This window comes from Peromyscus maniculatus, chromosome 16, assembly GCF_049852395.1.
Source record: "Peromyscus maniculatus bairdii isolate BWxNUB_F1_BW_parent chromosome 16, HU_Pman_BW_mat_3.1, whole genome shotgun sequence".
NCBI classification, from domain to species: domain Eukaryota; kingdom Metazoa; phylum Chordata; class Mammalia; order Rodentia; family Cricetidae; genus Peromyscus; species Peromyscus maniculatus.
This window is the reverse complement of record NC_134867.1, coordinates 53484831-53503289: the sequence shown is the minus strand read 5'-3', so window position 1 is coordinate 53503289 and position 18459 is coordinate 53484831. Positions and strand designations below refer to the sequence as shown.

At 44.2% G+C, this 18459-nt stretch overlaps 1 protein-coding gene across 19 annotated transcripts in view; it reads left to right on the top strand.

Moving 5' to 3' along the window:
• Syne1 (spectrin repeat containing nuclear envelope protein 1) overlaps window positions 1–18459 on the top strand; it is a 484186-nt gene that overhangs the window by 339779 nt on the left and 125948 nt on the right. For 15 of the 19 annotated variants that reach the window (XM_015996792.3, XM_015996790.3, XM_076552828.1 and 12 more), the window contains 4 exons: window positions 4171–4362; window positions 11751–11885; window positions 13031–13140; window positions 16818–16974. In XM_015996792.3, coding sequence (XP_015852278.1) covers window positions 4171–4362; window positions 11751–11885; window positions 13031–13140; window positions 16818–16974 — 594 coding nt within the window. The remainder of the gene's footprint in view (window positions 1–4170; window positions 4363–11750; window positions 11886–13030; window positions 13141–16817; window positions 16975–18459) is intronic. The other 4 variants (XM_042262341.2, XM_015996795.3, XM_006978087.4 and 1 more) reach the window with 1 other exon arrangement.

Below are 18459 nucleotides of genomic sequence, written 5' to 3'. Positions count from 1 at the left end.
ATACCAGCCTGTAGGAGGCACTCCAGATCTAATACAGCAAGAAACAGTGACCTCGCATGTGTCCACCGTCAAACTTCATGATTATTAACATATTACACTTCACATGTGAGTGAAATACACTTGAAATCTTTCATTTAAGGGGCCGGGGAGATGGCTTTAGCAATTAAGGGCACTCACTGGCTGCTTTTTCAGAGGACCTGAGTTCAATTCCAAACACACATCGAATGGCTCTCTCCCATCTGTAACTCTAGTCTCAGGGGATCTGATGCCCCCTTCTGGCGTCATCAGGCACTGCATGCAAGTGGTTCACAGACATGCAGCAAAGACCCCATGCACTAAAAAACATGGAATGAAAAAAAAAATAAAAATAGAAGATTCTAGAAAACCCTTCCCAATCCGCAGAGCTAAATATCAGTGAGCACAAATTCATATTTCACCCATGTGGCATCAAAAGAGATCTGCCAATAGCATTAGCTAATGAAGTCTATACCAGGGGGGTCTTCTTATTCATATTTTGAGGCTCATAATATGATCATTGTCACTCAGATCAGGCAATGCCTTCAGACTCCTCTCTGTGTACGAGCAGCTTTCTTCTCTGTCTCGATGGTGGAGGCTGAAGAACCAGATGGGAGCTTTTTTCCAGTATTCTTAGCCTCTTTTCTACTGTCAGAAGCTGAGGCATGCATCTATTTTAACATTTCCTTCTAGGGCTTAAAATTAACACTCAAACTAGTATTTCAGACTTGTGTGATATTGTTGTCGCCACCCCTACTTTTAGTTATATCTGTTTTTAAAGAATTTCAGAGAACCTGCAGTACAGTTGACATTATTCTGACAATACAGCTCAGGCTATTTATAAAGTAGTAAAATGTGTTTTCATAGTATTTAAGGAATTGGAAGCATATGGCATTGAAAGTCAGCAAACTAGTCAAATTGATGTTTCAAATCTAATACTTACTTTAAATCATTTAAAATACAGAAATCAATCCAGTTAAAATCCAGACCCTAGTAAGTTAAAATTTAATATGAAACTATTAAAGAAAATCTTATGAATTTAAAATTTAGAATTAAACCATTTGCTTCATAATTATAATTGGCTGTCACATGGGATGGAAGTCACATGTTGGGCATAGTGGTGCATACCTTTGTTTGTTTGTTTGTTTGTTTGTTTGAGACAGGGTTTCTCTGTGTAGCTTTGACAACTTTCCTGGAACTCACTCTGTAGCCCAGGCTGGCCTCAAACTCACTGAGATCCACCTGTACACTTGGGAGACAGTACAGGAAGACATCTAGGAATTGAAGGCCATCCTGGTCTATATGGAGAGTTCCAGGCCAGCCAGGGGTACATACTGAGACCCTGAAAATAAATAAGAAGAATTGGAGCCACACGATGACTTTTTTTGGCCTGGAGACTTCGCTAATATGAGAACTTTCCCCCACATGGTGAAAAGGACCATGTAGACTAATAAAATCTGCATTGGATTCATTATTATATCAATTTTCTAATTTTCTTCTCTTTTTTTATTCTCTTCCTCTCCTTTCTTTCTTTTCCTTTTCTTTTGAGATAAGATCTCATGTAGCCCAGGCTTGCCTTGAACTTACTAAGTAGCCAAGAATGACCTTGAACTCTATATTCTCCTGACTCCACACTCAAAAACCTGCACTGCCACACTCATTTTATTCCATGGTGGCATTCAAACCCAGGACAGGGACTTGTGCATGTTAGCATCCTTTGAGTCTTTTGATTTTAAAGAGAAAATAAAAAATAAACATTTTCTTGGCCCTCAAAATGTATTATGGACCCTCAGCACAATTCCAGACCAACCCTGCCCAGAAATATATTCAGTTCTCAGAAATAGTCCTTGAGACATCATTCATTAATCCCCATTTTAGTGAACATTTTGTTTGCTCTTTCATTGGTTTTAGTTATTTGGCATGAACGCTTATTCTTAAGAGTTAATGGAATGGCAATAATCTATATTTCCTAATGGGAAGTAAAATATATTTGTCATTAATAAATTAACTGATTGAATAAAAACTATGGCATTGTCTTAAGGTTTTTTGAGACAGGTTTTCTCTGTGTAGCTTTGCGCCTTTCCTGGAATTCACTTGGTAGCCCAGGCTGGCCTCAAACTCACAGAGATCCAGCTGGCTCTGCCTCCTGAGTGCTGGGATTAAAGGCATGCGCCACCACCGCCCGGCTAAAGAGTGAAGTTTTTTTTTTTTAATTTATTTATTTATTAATATATGCAGTGTTCTGTCTGCACGCATCCCTGCAGGCCAGAAGAGGGCACCAGATCTCATTACAGATGATTGTGAGCCACCATGTGATTACTGGGAATTGAACTCAGGACCTTTGGAAGAACAAGCAGTGCTCTTAACCTCTGAGCCATCTCTCCAGCCTTTTTTTTTAAAAAAATATTTATTTATTTATTTATTTATTTATTTATTTATTTATCTATCTATTATGTATACAGTGTTCTGCCTGCATATATGCCTCCAGGTCAGAAGGGGGCACCAGATCTCATTGAGCCACCATGTGGTTGCTGGGAATTGAACTCAGGGCCTCTGGAAGAACAGCCAGTGCTCCTAACCTCTGAGCCATTTCTCCAGCCCGTCTTAAGGTTTTATTGCTGTGAAGAGATATCATGACCATGACAACTCTTATAAAGAAAAACATATAATTGTGGTGGCTTACAGCTCAGAGGTTAAGTCCGTTATGGTCATGGTGGGAAGCAAGGCAGTGTGCAGGTAGACATGGCGCTAGAGAAGGAGCTGAGAGTTCTACATCTGGGTCTGCAGGCAGCAGGAAGAGAGAATGACACTGGGCCTGGCTTGAACATTTGAAACCTCAGAGCCCGCCCCCTCACATCCTGGTGATACATTTCCTACAATAAGGCCACTTTTTCCAACAAGGAGTAATAATAGTGCCACCCCCTATGAGCCTATGGGGGCCATTTTCTTTCAAACCACCACAGACCTCCATTTCAAAGAGTTTAGAGGCAAAGGACATAAAACCAACATGATTTATGTAGACAATAAAGTGATTTATGGCACATTTGATTGATTTATTTTCAGTCTTTTTTGGTTTCATAAAAGATCTTACTTTGAAAGCAGGAGGTTATTTTTCATTTCTTTTCTGTTTAATCTCAATCCTGGAGGGAAAACTCCAAGATCTGTGATGGAAATGTGGGAAATACTTTAAAATGTAAGATCAAAGATGTGTCATATTTTTAAAAAGAAGATGAGGAGGAGGAGGACAGAAAGAGGGGGCTGATGCAGGAGGATTGAAAGTTCTTAGGCAGCTTGGTCTTCAAAATCAGTGTTTTGAAAGAAATTCCTTTTTAAATTAACAAAGAAGTTTCCTGTATAATTTTTCTAACATTGGTAACCTAATACTAACATATTGGGACTAATAATGATGTAACATTCGGGCAGTGGCCTTTTCTTGTGATTGTTGGCTATACCAAATGTGTTTTCTATATGCTTTTTCCAATGTATGTTTAATTATAAAGTATCTAATTTTTCAAAAAGAGAAAAGGTGAGAAGCCCAGGTAGTTTTACCCCCCAAAGCGCATATCGTCTTCTTTAAAGTAGGAAATATAGATGTAACCAACTGTCTTATTAAATAAGAAACACAGAACCAATGCAAAGAAGAAAGCCAAGAGATCAGAGCTAAGAGCCTTACCCGTCTGCTACAGCTAGCCTCTTCAGCCAAGAGACCTACTTCCTGTGTTTTTGTCTTTATATATACTTTCTGTTCTGCCTTCTCATTGGTTGTAAACCCAACCACATGACCACCTCATCACTGCCTGTCTGTACAGACCTCCAGGTCTTCTATGGTTGGTATTGAGATTAAAGGCGTGTCTCTCCAATGCTGGCTGTATCCTTGAACACACAGAGATCTACCTAGCTCTGCCTACCAAGTGCTGGGATTAAAGGCGTGTACCACCACTGCCCAGCTTCTGCTATGGCTCTAATAGCTCTGACCCCCGGGGGCAACTTTATTTATTACCATACAAATCACATTTTAGTACGAATAAAATATCACTACAAGGAAAAGCCACAGACACCTGCTGGTGTGGTACGTGACTATGAAAGGTTGCATTTGGAAACAGTCTCCAGGGGCTGGCCAGAAGTGAGGCTTTTGCGGTTGCTCTCTTGCTCCAGAACATGCTCGCGGAAATCGAACAGAAGGTGGTGGTCCTGTCTCAGTTGTCCGTGCACAACGAGAACCTCTTGTTGGAGGGCAAGGCGCACACGAAGGACGAGGCAGAGCAGCTGGCAGCCAAGCTGAGGGTGCTCAAAGGGAGTCTCTTGGAGCTGCAGAGGGCCCTGCACGACAGACAGCTCAACATGCAGGTGAGCACTTCCACCTGAAGCCCGGGCCGACTCCGCCTTCGGGACACACTCACCACGTGCATCTCCGTAAGTGGCGATAGAGAGGAAATGTTGGGGGCTGAGGCGCACGTAGGTATACACACGCTTTCTCTAACACCTCAGCACGTCTGTCCAGTTACAGTCTGCCTTTGGGTCTCCAGCTAGGCTGTCAGCGTTGATTTGACCTCATAGATCTGAGGATGGAGTTCTACTGTGACAAATTTGCTTTTCTTTTGGATTCCTCTTACAGTCCATTCTCTAGATGCATTCATCCTGTTCTAGGTAGTTCCTGCATTCAAGTCCTCCCGTATGCCAGGTGAATGAATCTTTCCTCTGTAACACTGTGAGTCCTGACGGTCAGTTCTGTTCTACATTGATGGAGTTTTCTGGGCAGTGTTTACCTGGCCTACCTCTTAACTTTCTTTTGATTTCAGCTTCTCCGTGTCCTTACATTTTAGGTTCTTTTTTTTTTTTTTTTTTTTGAGCTGAGGATCGAAACCAGGGCCTTGAGCTTGCTAGGCAAGCTCTCTACCACTGAGCTAAATCCCCAACCCAGGTTCTTTTTTCTTATGCAGAACATAGCCATTGGTTATAAACATTTGTCTCATGCTTTTCCTTTTCCTTTCTTTCTTTCTCTTTTCCTGAGACGGGGTTTCTCTGTCTGGCCTGGAACTCACTCTGTAGACCAGGTTGGCCCCAAACTCACAGAGATCCACCTGCCTTTGCCTTCCAAGTGCTGGGATTAAAGTTGTGTGCCCCCACCGCCTGGCTCTGTCTCACACTTTCAAAGGGCATGTTTAACTCCTTTAAATTTGTTGTGATAGGTGACTTACGTGAACTTTTATTTTACTGTATTTGTTCCACCTGCCCTCTGGAACTCTCTGTGTAGTACATATTGAAGGAGAGAACAGTGTGTGTGTGTTTGTGTGTGTGTGTGTGTGTGTGTGTATGTGTGTGTGTGTGTGTGTGTGTGAACATTCCAGCCAAAGGGAAATGCCAGCTAGGATTATACCTGGTCTGCCTAAAGCCTGTGTGGCTAGAGCAGAGTAATAGGAGGAAATGAAATTAAATGATGTCTTAAGTGGTATAGCAAATTTTCCCTAACTGAGTGGCTTATAAACAGAAAACATACGGTACACTGCTCTAGAATCTGGGTCTCAGATGAAGATGCTAGCTGCTTCAGCATCCAGTGAGGGAAGTCGCTCTCATTCATAGATGGCAGTTCTCGCTGTGTCCTCTTGTGGAGGGAGAGGCTGGCTGGCTTTCTGGGGTCTCCTGTATAGCAGAGGTAACTGCAGTGGCCATCACCTCCCAAGGTCCTGCCATTTAGGATCACAGTGGGGATCAGGTTTCCGTGATAGTGAAGGGCCAGGGACAACATCCCAGGTGTCCTGGACACTTGGATCTTAACTGTGAGAGGAGTGAATAGAGGAGTGACATGACAAGTCTGTACCCACAGTGGACTGGGGTAGAGGCTCAGGGATGAATCACAGGCAGTCAAGGTAACTTTCACATGTTACCTATGGGAGGAGCGTAGAGTTCACCCTATATAACCCAACGTTTAGGGTCTCGAGTGGGTACCCCAAGAACCCAGACTCCAGTCCAGCTGATGCAACAGCACGAGGTTTTTATTGAAGCGACTGTACAGACGGGCTACTCTTGTCCTGAGAGCAAGAGTCGCATCTTACTGTAGCCACATGGGGGCTTTTAAAGGAAAAACTCACAAAAGCCATAAGATTACAATTCCCATACAATTACGTTTCACAAGATCATGCGAGAGTGGGTACAGTCACGTCTGCATGTACATTCTTCCTGAAACCTCAAGGGGGGATATCAGGGCGGGAGTGAAGTTTACACAAAGGTCACAGTGGTCCTTCCTGGAACACCTGCAACTATCCCAGTCACAGTTGAGCACATCTCCTAACAGAAATCTTTTTACAATGTTACATTGTGGCAGGGGTGGTTGAATAATGGCTGAGTCAGCTTGCCCTTGGAACTAGATTTTTAGTTTCTCATTTCCTGGGGCTTGGGGGGTATAAGCCTGAAGGGTTTGGGTCTTTCAATGGCACAGAACACAGGGAAATGGGGAGCTCTTACCCTTCCCTTCCCTTCCCTTCCCTTCCCTTCCCTTTTTTCTTCTACCTTCCCATCCTTCCCCCTGGTCCCCTACCTCAGGATCAAATGCCCTGTGGATCTCAGCATCCATTGCCCCTGAGCTACACTCTTAACCCAAATTTCTCAATGCTGTTTTTATATGCATGGAGTGTAATACCTGTCGCCCCATTTATTTTATCTTGTTGTTTTACAAAGTGAACTGGCATGGATATCAGTGAAGACCCAGTCTCTCCCTTTCTCCCAGACAGACATGAAGAAACACAGACCTAAGGACATGTGAAAATATTTCTTGAGTTACAAGGTGCCTGTCTTCATAAGAGGCTTAGGTCATTTTCACACAATGTTACCTATGGGATGAACATAGAGTTCACCCTATATAAATAACAAATTGCGGGTCTGGAGAGATGGCTCAGCGGTTAAGAGCACTGGCTGTTCTTCCAGAGGACCCAGGTTCAGTTCCCAGCACCCACATGGCAGCTTACAACTGTCTATAACTCCAGTTCCAGGGGACCCAACACCCTCACATAGACACACATGCAAGCAAAACACCAATGCTCATAAATAAAAGAAAAATAGCACATTGCCTTATGAAGAAGTGGTTCATATCAGGTTTAGCATTTCCCAATTCTCACTGCTCTTCCAAGGAATATTCCAGGAAGAAAAGTGGTGACTTTTCTACTTTTCCAAAATAAACATCCTAGGTAGCCCCGCCCAGTGAGTCTCTAGTGACAGAAGCCACCATACTTCCTCCTCCCTAGGCAGAAGGGAAAGCTGTTATCACGCTGGAATGTATGTAGTTCCAGGCTTGCATTCCTCCAGCGGGTACCACCTCACCCCAAGGGGAAAGAGCTGAAATATGAACTAGATTCTTCGCCGTTTTTGTTTTCTGAGGATCAAGTCTTAGCTTTTAAAATGACTAAGTGAGTCAGAAAAACCTATTAGCTAAAAAACCAAATATAACAACACAGAAAACACATTCAAAGCGACAGTTTTTGATGCTGTCTTTTCTTCTTCTTCTCCTTCTCCTTCTTCTTCTTTTTCATCTGAAACTGTGGACTTGCTTAGTCAGACAGATGAATTCTTAGACTCTGAGAGTCCATCTGTGTATGTCAATGGTGGTGAGGGCTCACATTCCAGCTGTCATTTTTTACGAGCACAAGCTTTCTCTGGTGATTTGAAAGACCCACTGACAGTCCATGGAGCATAACCCAAGCAGAAGTGTGAGTGGATTCTGTGGCCTGAAAGGAGAGTCTTCCAGATGGGTTCTGGGAAACAGGCCTTGGCTGAGTTAAATGGCAGGGAGGCAGCGGCCTGGATCCCAGGAGGGAGATAAAGAAGGTCGTGGCCACCAAGACCAGTGTTTTATAGCTGGAGTGGCTGTGATTGGGGACTTCAGTCTGGTATGCTGACTCCTTGAGATGTCACTGTGTATCTCATATTTTCATTCTGCAAGGTTTCTAAGTTGGTGTTTCATCTGAATGAGCCAGGCCTCTGAGAAATCACTGTGCAATGGTGGTACTCCTCGGTCTTTTGTGGGCCAGAATCCCACTTACCTAAACTCATAACTTTCCAGAAAACCACTGTTTATCATTAGGGACATTTAGTGGACAAGGTACGATGAGTCCCCTACTCTGAACACATTGCTTGCAAGATATAAATAGCATCTTAGTCGGGCGGTGGTGGCACATGCCTTTAATCCCAGCACTCGGGAGGCAGAGCCAGGCGGATCTCTGTGAGTTCGAGGCCAGCCTGGGCTACAGAGCAAGATCCAGGGAAGGCACAAAGCTACACAGAGAAACCTTGTCTCACAAAATAACAACAAAAAGATATAAATAGCGTCTTTTAGACCAAGGGCACTCACATTGCTCTACCTGATCCAATGATCCAACTTCTCTTGTTGGGAAGCTGGATCCTGCGAAGGGAAAGGAACTACGTGCCCAGAACATAGGAGTTCATATGGGGATGTCGAATGTTCCTTCTACATTTGATGGCTTGCTTCACTGTGGAACAGTAACACCAAGGGGGTGGGGGGGACGACAAAGGTATGATCTTGTCGTCTCAGCCATTCCTCTACAGTCCTGCTATCGCTGTGATGAAACACCATGACCAGGAGCCACCTGGGGACAAAGGGGCTGGTTTGGCTTATACATCCCAAATCACATTTCATCATGGAAGGACAGGAACCCAAATCAGGACAGGAACCTGGAGGCGGCAGGAACTGATACAGAGGCCATGAAGGAGTACCAGTTACTGGCTCCCTCACCATGGCTTGCTCAGCCTGTGTTATTGTAGCACTCAGAACCACTAGCCCAGGGGCAGCCCCACCCACAAAGGGCTGGGGCCTCCCACATCAATCACTGATTAAGAAAATGCCCCAGAGATTTGCTGACAGCCTTTTATCTTAGGGAGGCATTTTCTCCATGGAGGTTCCCTCCTCTCAGAGTTTGTGTCAAGTTGACATAAAACAAGCTGGTGGGAGCATGACTCATGAGACTGGAGGAAAGAATACACAAGTATAGAAAATCAAAGCTCTTTCCCTGGAGTGGTAAGTTAGAATGACAAAACTAAGAGAAAACAGGGCCTCTATCCATAGGCTGTATCAACTGCAGTGGTAGACTCTACCTGCCTTCCTGCTTGGGGAGGGAGGAGCCAAGGGACAGTGACATGTCAGTGTCAGAGTTGCAGTAGGATGACAAAGCTCTCCACCTCATTAGACTCTAGCCATGGTGGCCTCTTCCACGCCCGATGATCTCAATTATGTTGGGGGGGCGGGGCCTAGTGGGACTGTAGCTGTCCTCTAGTTCTGGGATACTCTCCCCTAGTTCTCTGCCAGGGTCCTTACTTTTCCAGGCACCCTGCGGTTGTCCTCTGAAAATGCTCTCAGCCGTTCCGTTCCCATCACTTTCTGTCCCTTCGCCTCCGTCCCCTCTCGACTGGCCCTTGTATGTATGTAACCCAGCCTTTCTTGGATGTTGGTCAGTTGGCTGAACTGCCTCCCCAACTAAGCCCTTGTCTGGCTGCTGCTTTGAAGCCCTTGTCTGGCTGCTGCTTTGCAGAGTACCCTGGCCTCCAAGAGCCATGTCTCATGCTTAAGTATTTAATGAGTGAGTTGTATAAAAAACATCTGATTTATCCCTTTACATAGAAACATGGATAAGAAGAAAGAAAGGCTTTTACCCTCGCTTAGTCTCAGTGTAAAGCAAAGGACTAGTTGGACCTTCCACATCCCATTAGAATAACGAGGCAGGAAGGTTGCCTGCCTGGGTGATAAGTAACCGCTTTCTGGCTTTTTCCCTAACCGAACTTTACCAGGGCAGCAGTGATGCAGTGGGTGGGCGAGGTGGTCATTGGAGAGAGAGAGGAAGCAGCGTGCTTAGGGTTGTCATTTGTAATTATCACACCAAGTCCCTTTAACCCCTCCCCCAGGTAATTTTTTGAATTTGTAGGATGGTAAGTGCTGTTCCCATAGTTGATTGATACTTTATTATGCTAATTTGAATGGACCTGGAAAACTCTTGTTTGAACATGAGTTATTTATTATTTGGGGAGGTGGGATTGGAAGGATGGGGCAGTGTGTGTTTCTCTATTATGTAGCTCTGGCTATCCTGGAACTTGCTACGTAGAACAGGCTGGCCTTGAACTCAAAGACATCTGTCTTCCTTTGCCTCCAGGCTACTGGGAGCTATTTTTTATACAGAAGTGTATAAACAGATCTTTTGGAGTAGTAGATGTTCACAAATCAAGAGTTCTAGAATTAATTCAAGTCCAGGGGTCTCCTTGGTGGAGCCTGAAGCTCTCTCTCCTCTGCTTTCTGTCTTTATATATTTATTTTACAAGCTTTTTATATTTTTAAGTTTTAGAGCTTTTGACATTTTCCTTAATCTTTGAAATTTTCATACATGTATACAGCATACAATATTTCTTGATCATGTTCACTCCTTATGCCTCTCCTCAGCCGCCCCTAGGACCCTCAAAACATCTCCCCGCCCCCCAACTCGATGTCTTTTTTTAAAAACTTTTTATCTACATTTTAACCCACTGCATCCAGTTAGGGCTGCCTTCTTACGAAATGCGGTATTGTCAGAGGTGGGGGTGGGGGTGGGTCCAGGCTTCCTGCCTCTTGAAGGGTTCTGAGGATTGCTCTGGTGGTTGACCGCTTCCGGCAACTCTTGAAGACGAGTTGAAGAGGCTAGGCTAGGGTGGAGGAGAGCAGAGGACATTCAGCCATCTTGGAAGCTCTTGCTAAGTGTTACTGAGTGTCTCAGGGCTGTGACTAAATACCTGGCAGGAACAACTTGAGGGGTAAAAGATTTATTTTTGCCCGTGTTTTCAGAGGTTTGACTCCATGACCTGTTGTTAACATCAGTGGCAAGGCAGGGACATCATGGCCTGTGGGCATGGGCAAAGCAAAGCTTTTCAGCTCAGGCAAGCCAAAAAACAGAGAGAATACTAGGATGGGGCCCAGGACCAAGATATGCCCTTCAAATGCCACCAATGACCCTCTTCCTGTAACTGGGCTGTATTTTGGTTGGTTCCAGCACTTCCTAATTGTCTGTTTAGATTTTTGAATCTATAGGTGGATTAAGACCATTGGAGCACTCATGATCTACAGACATGAGGAGAAGTAGGCCTTACTCTTCTCCTATGTGGCCTCCACCCAGCCAAGTTGACAGTCATGATTAACCATCATGCCTTGCTTTTCCTGAATTCTAGAATGCAAACTCAGCTGTGAGACTTAACTGTTTCTCAAAGGCATTGATCTCTTTGGTTGGCAACCTTCTAGAAAACTCTTTGAGAAGCAAGTACTTGCTATTGTACCCATTGTGGATGCCACGTGACCTGGACAGATGGTGGCAGGGTGAAGCTTTCAGAGGAAGGACAGACATTTTGACATGTAATGTTCATCTAGGTGACATTTTACCTTTAAGTGGCTTTATGAAGTTCATAAAAAGGGTTATGTTTTGTATTTTTGTGGAAAAAAATTGGAAACATATTTGATGACTACTTTGGAAGAAGATGGTTTTCCCTGTAAATGCTTCTGGGCGTAATCATCTGTTTATTCTCCTCGTTCCTAAAAATGTGACAACTTAGACGTGTTTTGTGTCCCCATCTTTTAAAAATATGTGGTGTCATGTCCAAAATGGTGGTAGTTTGAAGTCATTAGACAAACCACACCAGAGGGGTCCTCTCTCCACTGGGGCGAGGTTGTCCTGTGGGTGGCACGGCCCTTGATTCTCATAGGATTTCATTCAAAGCAGGGAGCCACGCAGGAGAAAGAGGAGAGCGATGTCGACCTCACAGCCACGCAGAGCCCTGGAGTGCAGGAATGGCTGGCCCAGGCCCGCACCACTCGAACCCACCAGCGACAGAGCAGCCTCCAGCAACAGAAGGTAAAGCATTTCCTGCCTCCTCTGGACGGCAGCTCTGTCATGAGAAGAACCTGAGGCGGCTGTTCCTATGGCCAGCGCTTTTGTGGTCATGGTTTTGTTTTCAATTCTGGGAATGGAAACCAGGCCAGGCAAGTGTTCCGTTGGATGACATCCCCAGCATTATCTCCACAGTTCTTCACTCATTGACTTTACCTTATTTCTGAATGAAGGAAAACGTAACTAGCGTTTCTTTGGTGTGCTTCTCCATAACTGATGGGATGGTGGCTTGGCTGGTCATTGTGAAGCTAGTGTGTTTAAGGTTACATCATATGGTTCAGCTGTAACTTTCCTCCTCGGGGACACTTTACCCTTTGTTTTGACCTTGTTTGCATCTATTCTATGATAATTACAAAAAGTCCCAGGAAGGCCTCTGAGAATGGCCAAATACATATATTTTTTTTAAATGAAATGAAATGGTTGTTTTTGTTTTGGTTTTGGTTTTTCAAGACAGGGTTTCACTGTGTAGCTTTGTGCCTTTCCTGGATCTCACTCTGTAGACCAGGCTGGCTTCAAACTCACAGAGATCCGCCTGCCTCTGCCTCCTGAGTGCTGGGATTAAAGGTGTGTGCCACCACTGCCCGGATGTTTTTGTTTTTTTACTTTTGAGGAGATGCCTCATGAGATCAGATCATAACTGGTTATGATACAAATGATTTCTGTTGATGAATTTCTTTTGAAGACACTAACTCTGTATAATGGGCACACTTGAGTATTTCTTCTGTCAAATGCACACTTAAACAAATGTACTGTGAGTGAGGAAAAGGTCAAGTCAGATTCGCTGAAAATGCAGCTCACAAAGTGGAAGACTGGTGTGAGCTGATGTCTTAGGGAGTCTCTGTCCTGGCTAGTTCAGGACAGAACTGACTTTGAAAGGAAGGAACATATTTCACCACATGGGGGCACCATTGTCCAGCAAAAGTTTCTGTTCCTGTTGCTTTTTCCAGATAACTTTAGTCAGAGCAGGAGAATTGGCCCAAGCCATCCATGCCTTTTACGCTGTGCTCCAGTTTGCAGTTCTTGGAGCCTTTGATGTTCTGTAGATAGAGAACGGTGACAGCGATGGCGGACAGTCCTCTGAAGTGACCATGGTGTTTGCCTTTGTGCAGGAGTTCGAGCAGGAGCTAGAGGAGCAGAAGAGCCTTCTCCGCTCAGTAGCTAGCCGTGGAGAGGAGATTCTAACCCAGCATTCCGCAGCAGAGGGCTCAGGTGGCCTTGGGTATGTTTTGCAAGCCTGCAGCTTTCTCTTCTTGTTGTGTTTTGTGCCATTTGAAAAAAGAGCTAAACACCTTGCTCCAGTTACTTCCACACAAGGTATTCACCCCCTTTCACTCTGCGATATTAAATGCTCCCGCACTGCCAAGCACGTTGTTGTGTGGATAGAAAAATGGCTAGTAATAATGACTAATGAGTTGAACTCTCTAGATGCCCAGCACGTCTATCCCCAGGGACACCCATTTTCTGAATCAAATGGAACATGTGTTATCAAATTGGATCTATGATATTTCCAACTGGTGATTATACCTAGTCACAGAAGAGCATTTTCCTCTCAAGAGCTCATTCAGAACATTCTTAAAAAAAAAAAATCAATGTATGTGCAGGTTAAATGGTATGACCTCTTAACCGGTCTCTCCCTATCATTTCCACATGTAAAGTCTTTGAGCCTGGGGACCCGGGTGGAGTGGACACTTTGAAAGTCTTACATCTAGAAAGATGAAATATTAGAAAAGTAGAGGATTTGCCAGGTGAAAGGGACTGTAGCCGGTGGGATATATCTATATTTTGAGCCACTCACATTGGGGTTTTGGCTTGCTTATTAATAGTTAGAATAGCCGGGCGGTGGTGGCGCACGCCTTTAATCCCAGCACTCGGGAGGCAGAGCCAGGCGGATCTCTGTGAGTTCGAGGCCAGCCTGGGCTACCAAGTGAGCTCCAGGAAAGGCGCAAAGCTACACAGAGAAACCCTGTCTCGAAAAAACAAACAAACAAAAAAAAAAAAATAGTTAGAATAATAAGCAGCAACCAGCATTGCAAAAGCATTTTGATAACCATTCAAAGAAAAACTTCTAAAATCAAAAGTATTTTTATTGTTGGTTTTGTTCCTTTTCTGGGAGAGGGTTTCTCTGTGTAGTCCTGGCTGTCTCAGAGCCCGTTCTGTAGACTAGACTGGCCTCCAACTCAGAGATCCACCTGCCTCTGCCTCCCAAGTGCTGGGAATTAAAGGTGCACACTGCCACCACCCAGCTCTGAAGCACTATTTTTTTTTTTAAGGTTTCAGTAAAACCCGTGCATCGATGTGTTGTCTCTGCTTGTGACTTGGCCTGTGTCTCTTGGAGAGCATCTTTGGCTGGTTCATCAATTCTAAACGTTGTTTTCAGCAGAAGTAATAGGAAAGAGAGAGCCTACGTTAGAAAGATGTTATAAAATATTTATAATGCCAAATAATCAAAAAGGCAGGAGTACCTACTAGCATCAAGAAAAAAAACTTGTGCACACCTATAATCGTAACAAAATTACATCACACTATCAGAAATCAGACACGTAGCAACTCAGGGATAGTGTGAATTAAATGAAAGTATCATGTGCATGTGGTTCAGAAAATCCAACGTAAAGAGCCTAAGTCTGGAGATAGCAGATGTGGAAACTAACCTAGTTTTTGTTGTTGTTGTTGTTTTCGAGACAGGGTTTCTCCATGTAGTTTTGGTGCCTGTCCTGGATCTGTCACTGTAGACCAGGCTGGCCTTGAACTCACAGAGATCCGCCTGGCTCTGCCTCCCGAGTGCTGGGATTGAAGGTGTGCACCATCACCGCCCGGCCTAAACTAGTGTTGTAGTTTAGTCAACACTGACACTGTGCTTCCTTCTGAGTGTCAATGCACATAGATGTCATGGGAGTCATCATTTTTACATTTAAGTCACCCTAAAAGTGTGGAAGTTGTGTTAAATCAGGAAAGAGCTAGAATAATTGCCACTGTCCATCGTGTGTAGAAAGATCTATAGTAAGGTCTTTAAGATACATCAACAGTAAAGCCCCAGCCAAGGGGACACTTCGCCAGGATGGCAGAGCAGGGAGTCTCTTCTCTACTTGTTCTCAGGTCCTCTAAGGGGCTCACACACCCCTCATAGTTTCTTAGGTCTTTTGCTTCTCTGTTTTTACACAGAGGACAGTGAGTGCTGTCTGCTTGACAGACAACTGGTTCCTCAAAAGAGCTGTGGGAATCTTGTGCAACCTTTTTGTGGTAAAAGAAAAATGTTGCTGTTGCTCCCCCCCTCCCCCCACTTCTCCTTGGCCTTCAGCACTGGCGAGAACCCAATGACAGATAAACATCTACAAGTTGCTCTTTCAAACAGTAACCTCATGTAAAAAGAAATTTGTCCTGCTGTGCTAGCTCTCTGTGGAAGATTCACTCCAAAAAGACAACTCACAAACTTCTCAATGGTTATATAAATTCCTTAGAAAAATTAGCCCTGAGTGTGATGGAGTCCATGAGTTCACATGCTCTTGTCAAGTCTCTAGTTATTTCCAAGGCTGTGAAGGAAAACCAACTGGGACTTCATGGACATGGAAGAATATTTTCCCATGAGAAATGAAAAGACCACATTCTAATTTAAAACTAATTGCTGCTATTTTTATGTATGTCAGTCATGAAATGTAAGACTGTGGATGGTAACAACTCCCTTGGTTTGATACTGAAATTTCATGTAAACAAAATGAGTGGAGACAGGTACACTGTAACCAAACACAGAAGAAAATACAAAAAAAAAAAAAAGTTTCATAGGCACTTTAAAACTTTCTTTGCATTTGGAAGTCTTTTTTTAAAAAAAAATTCATGCAATTAGAGGTATTTTTCTCTACATTAATTTTTAAGACCAGTGTGTATCAACATATAGATTATTAACCCCCACATGCTGAATGGTTGCTGTTCATTACATACAGCTGTAGGCATCACATATGTTCTATTAATTTTCAAAACTGCATAACATGAGCCAGGCGGTGGTGGTGCACGCCTTTAATCCCGATACTTGGGAGGCAGAGCCAGGCGGATCTCTGTGAGTACGAGGCCAGCCTGGTCTACAGAGTGAGATCCAGGACAGTCAGGGCTCTACAGAGAAACCCTGTCTTGAAAAACAAAACAAACAGACAAACAAACAAAAACCACCCTGGATAACTTAGATGCCATATTCACTTATATGTGGAGACAACTGAAGCTCAGAGATGTGACACAAGTTACCCAGTGTCACAATGCTAACTGCTGTCACGGAGTTCTGCTTGCCTTTCCCGCTTCCTGCACGCTGGGGATGGAACCCAGGGCCTCACGTATGCCAAAGCAAGCGCTCCACCCTGGATCCCCCCTGTTGGCCTCAGATCAGAGAGTCCCGCTCTGAAAGCCTCTCTCCTCCGCCCAGCACTGTTAGCATCCCCTCGTCTCTCCCTCCACAGCGTGTCCTCAGCGTCCCTTGGACTCATGGAAAAAGCTCTCATTAGGTCAACATTTTCCAGATTTTGAATCAATTTATAGGCTGTTTGTCAAAGGACCCTGACCAATGGCGACGGTATACTTCCTGATTCCGAAGGCTGCAATTGTTTTATTTCATAATTAGTCACTTTTAGTGGGTTTTTAATATTCATGTGTTTGTGACTCAGATATGTGAAGATGAATATGCTCATCGTCTCAATGTTTCTATTTTAATTTATAATTTTTAAGGTGCAAGCCAACAACTAAGATAATCTTTTTCCAGTTTTTGAGGCCAGGTCTATTAATACCAAATAAGTTATCTGTCTCATTTTCTTCTTTCTTCCTTTCTTGCTTTCCTTTCAAAATTCTTCCCTACTTTCTTCTCTTCTTTTTTCTTTTTTTGCACACATTGTAAACTTAGGTTATTTATTCTTCTAATAGTGAAAAACCTGCTGTGTTATCCCAGGAGTTGGGGATGGAAGGGACAAAATCATTGGCTGAAGACCAGATGAGAATGAAATGGGAAAGCCTACATCAAGAATTTAGTACCAAGCAGAAACTACTACAGAATGTTCTGGAACAGGAACAAGAGCAAGTGGTATCAAACGTTTTGTTTATTTATTTCCCTTTGGGTTTGTGAAACAGGGTCTTGTGTGACCCAGGTTGCACTGGAACTTGCTACATAGCTGAGTGTTGCCTTGAACTTTGGATCCTTCTACCTCTGCCCCTCCAGAACTGCCCCCACCCCCCACCCCACCCTTCCTATCCACCTGGACACTGGTATCCTATGTCTTTCGCACAGACCTCCTACCTTGGCTTGAGCTAGCCCTTCCTTACAAGCCTGGTCAAATGTTTCTCTCATCCAGGGCTAGACTTTCCGAGGTAGATCCCTCACCCTCCCGAGTCTGACTTCTGCCTTGCCTTCCTGCCACACTATTTTCCCGTTCTCTTAGCTGTAAGCAGAAGGCACAGCCCTGGATTGGAGACTTCATTCTTTCGTGGCTGTTCTATGCCAAGTAAACCTATTGCATCCCATGCTTATTTTCCATCCCTTAGACAGAGGCCTTAGCCTGCTGCTCCGCTTTGTCCACTCAGGCCATAGCGCCTGCCTGACTCCGCTGGCACCCAAGACCCAGCTCATGGCGGAGAAGTAGATTTCCTGTCAGTGTTGGTATCCAGCGTTTTTCCATGCTGAGCTCACTAGACCCATCTTGTCCTTGGCCACCATCATTCTTCTGTGACACCCGGGCTGCTGTCCAAGTTTGGGTTCATGTTCCCGACCTTCTTGACCCTCCAGCTTATAAGAGGAAACCCTGAACTGTCCCCTTTTCAGCCTGCCTTGCACTTTCTTTTGGGAACCACTGGTTTGCCTCTGGTGTGGGGAGTGAACAGAAAGTAGACAAGAAGTTCAGAGTCCCTGTTACTCAGAGTCAAGGCAGAGATACATCAACAGACCCGTTTTACACTTAGATCTTGGCATGTTTAGCAACACTTAACTGGGAGGGGCTTTCTATTCACCTGGGGAGGGGGATGGAGGTCTGAGGATCTGGGAGACACATTGCTGGATCTGTGTGCTCCCGAGTTCCTCCTCTTTCACACCTGCTGACTGGCAACTTCATACATTGGATATACTTACTTTCAAATGAAAAAGCCAGCACAACTTGGGCGACCTGAAACTAAGTAGCTCAGAGAGTCAATGGCCTCTGTCTTACAGATGGGGTTTTTCTTCATCTCTATCTGTAGAATATTTAGCGCCTCTAGGCAGAAGCATTTTTGTGGATTTGGGGTAAATATGGGTCCACCTTCTGCAAATGCATAACCCAACCCAGGAGCTATTTCACACATTTCCTAAGAAAGTAAGTAGCCATGGCAGGTTCCAGTCCACAAACAGGAATCCCAAGGAAAGCCAGGTTAAGATAATAGTGGAAAGGCACTATATCAGATACAACATGTATGTAAGGCTGCAGCAATTGAAGAGATAAAGATGCGTTGGGTGACAGATGTCCAAGCTACAGGATGGAGTGGCCTGGCATGCTCACAGGATGATGGGCCTTCAAAAATGAGGATGAAGTGTTTTTGAGAA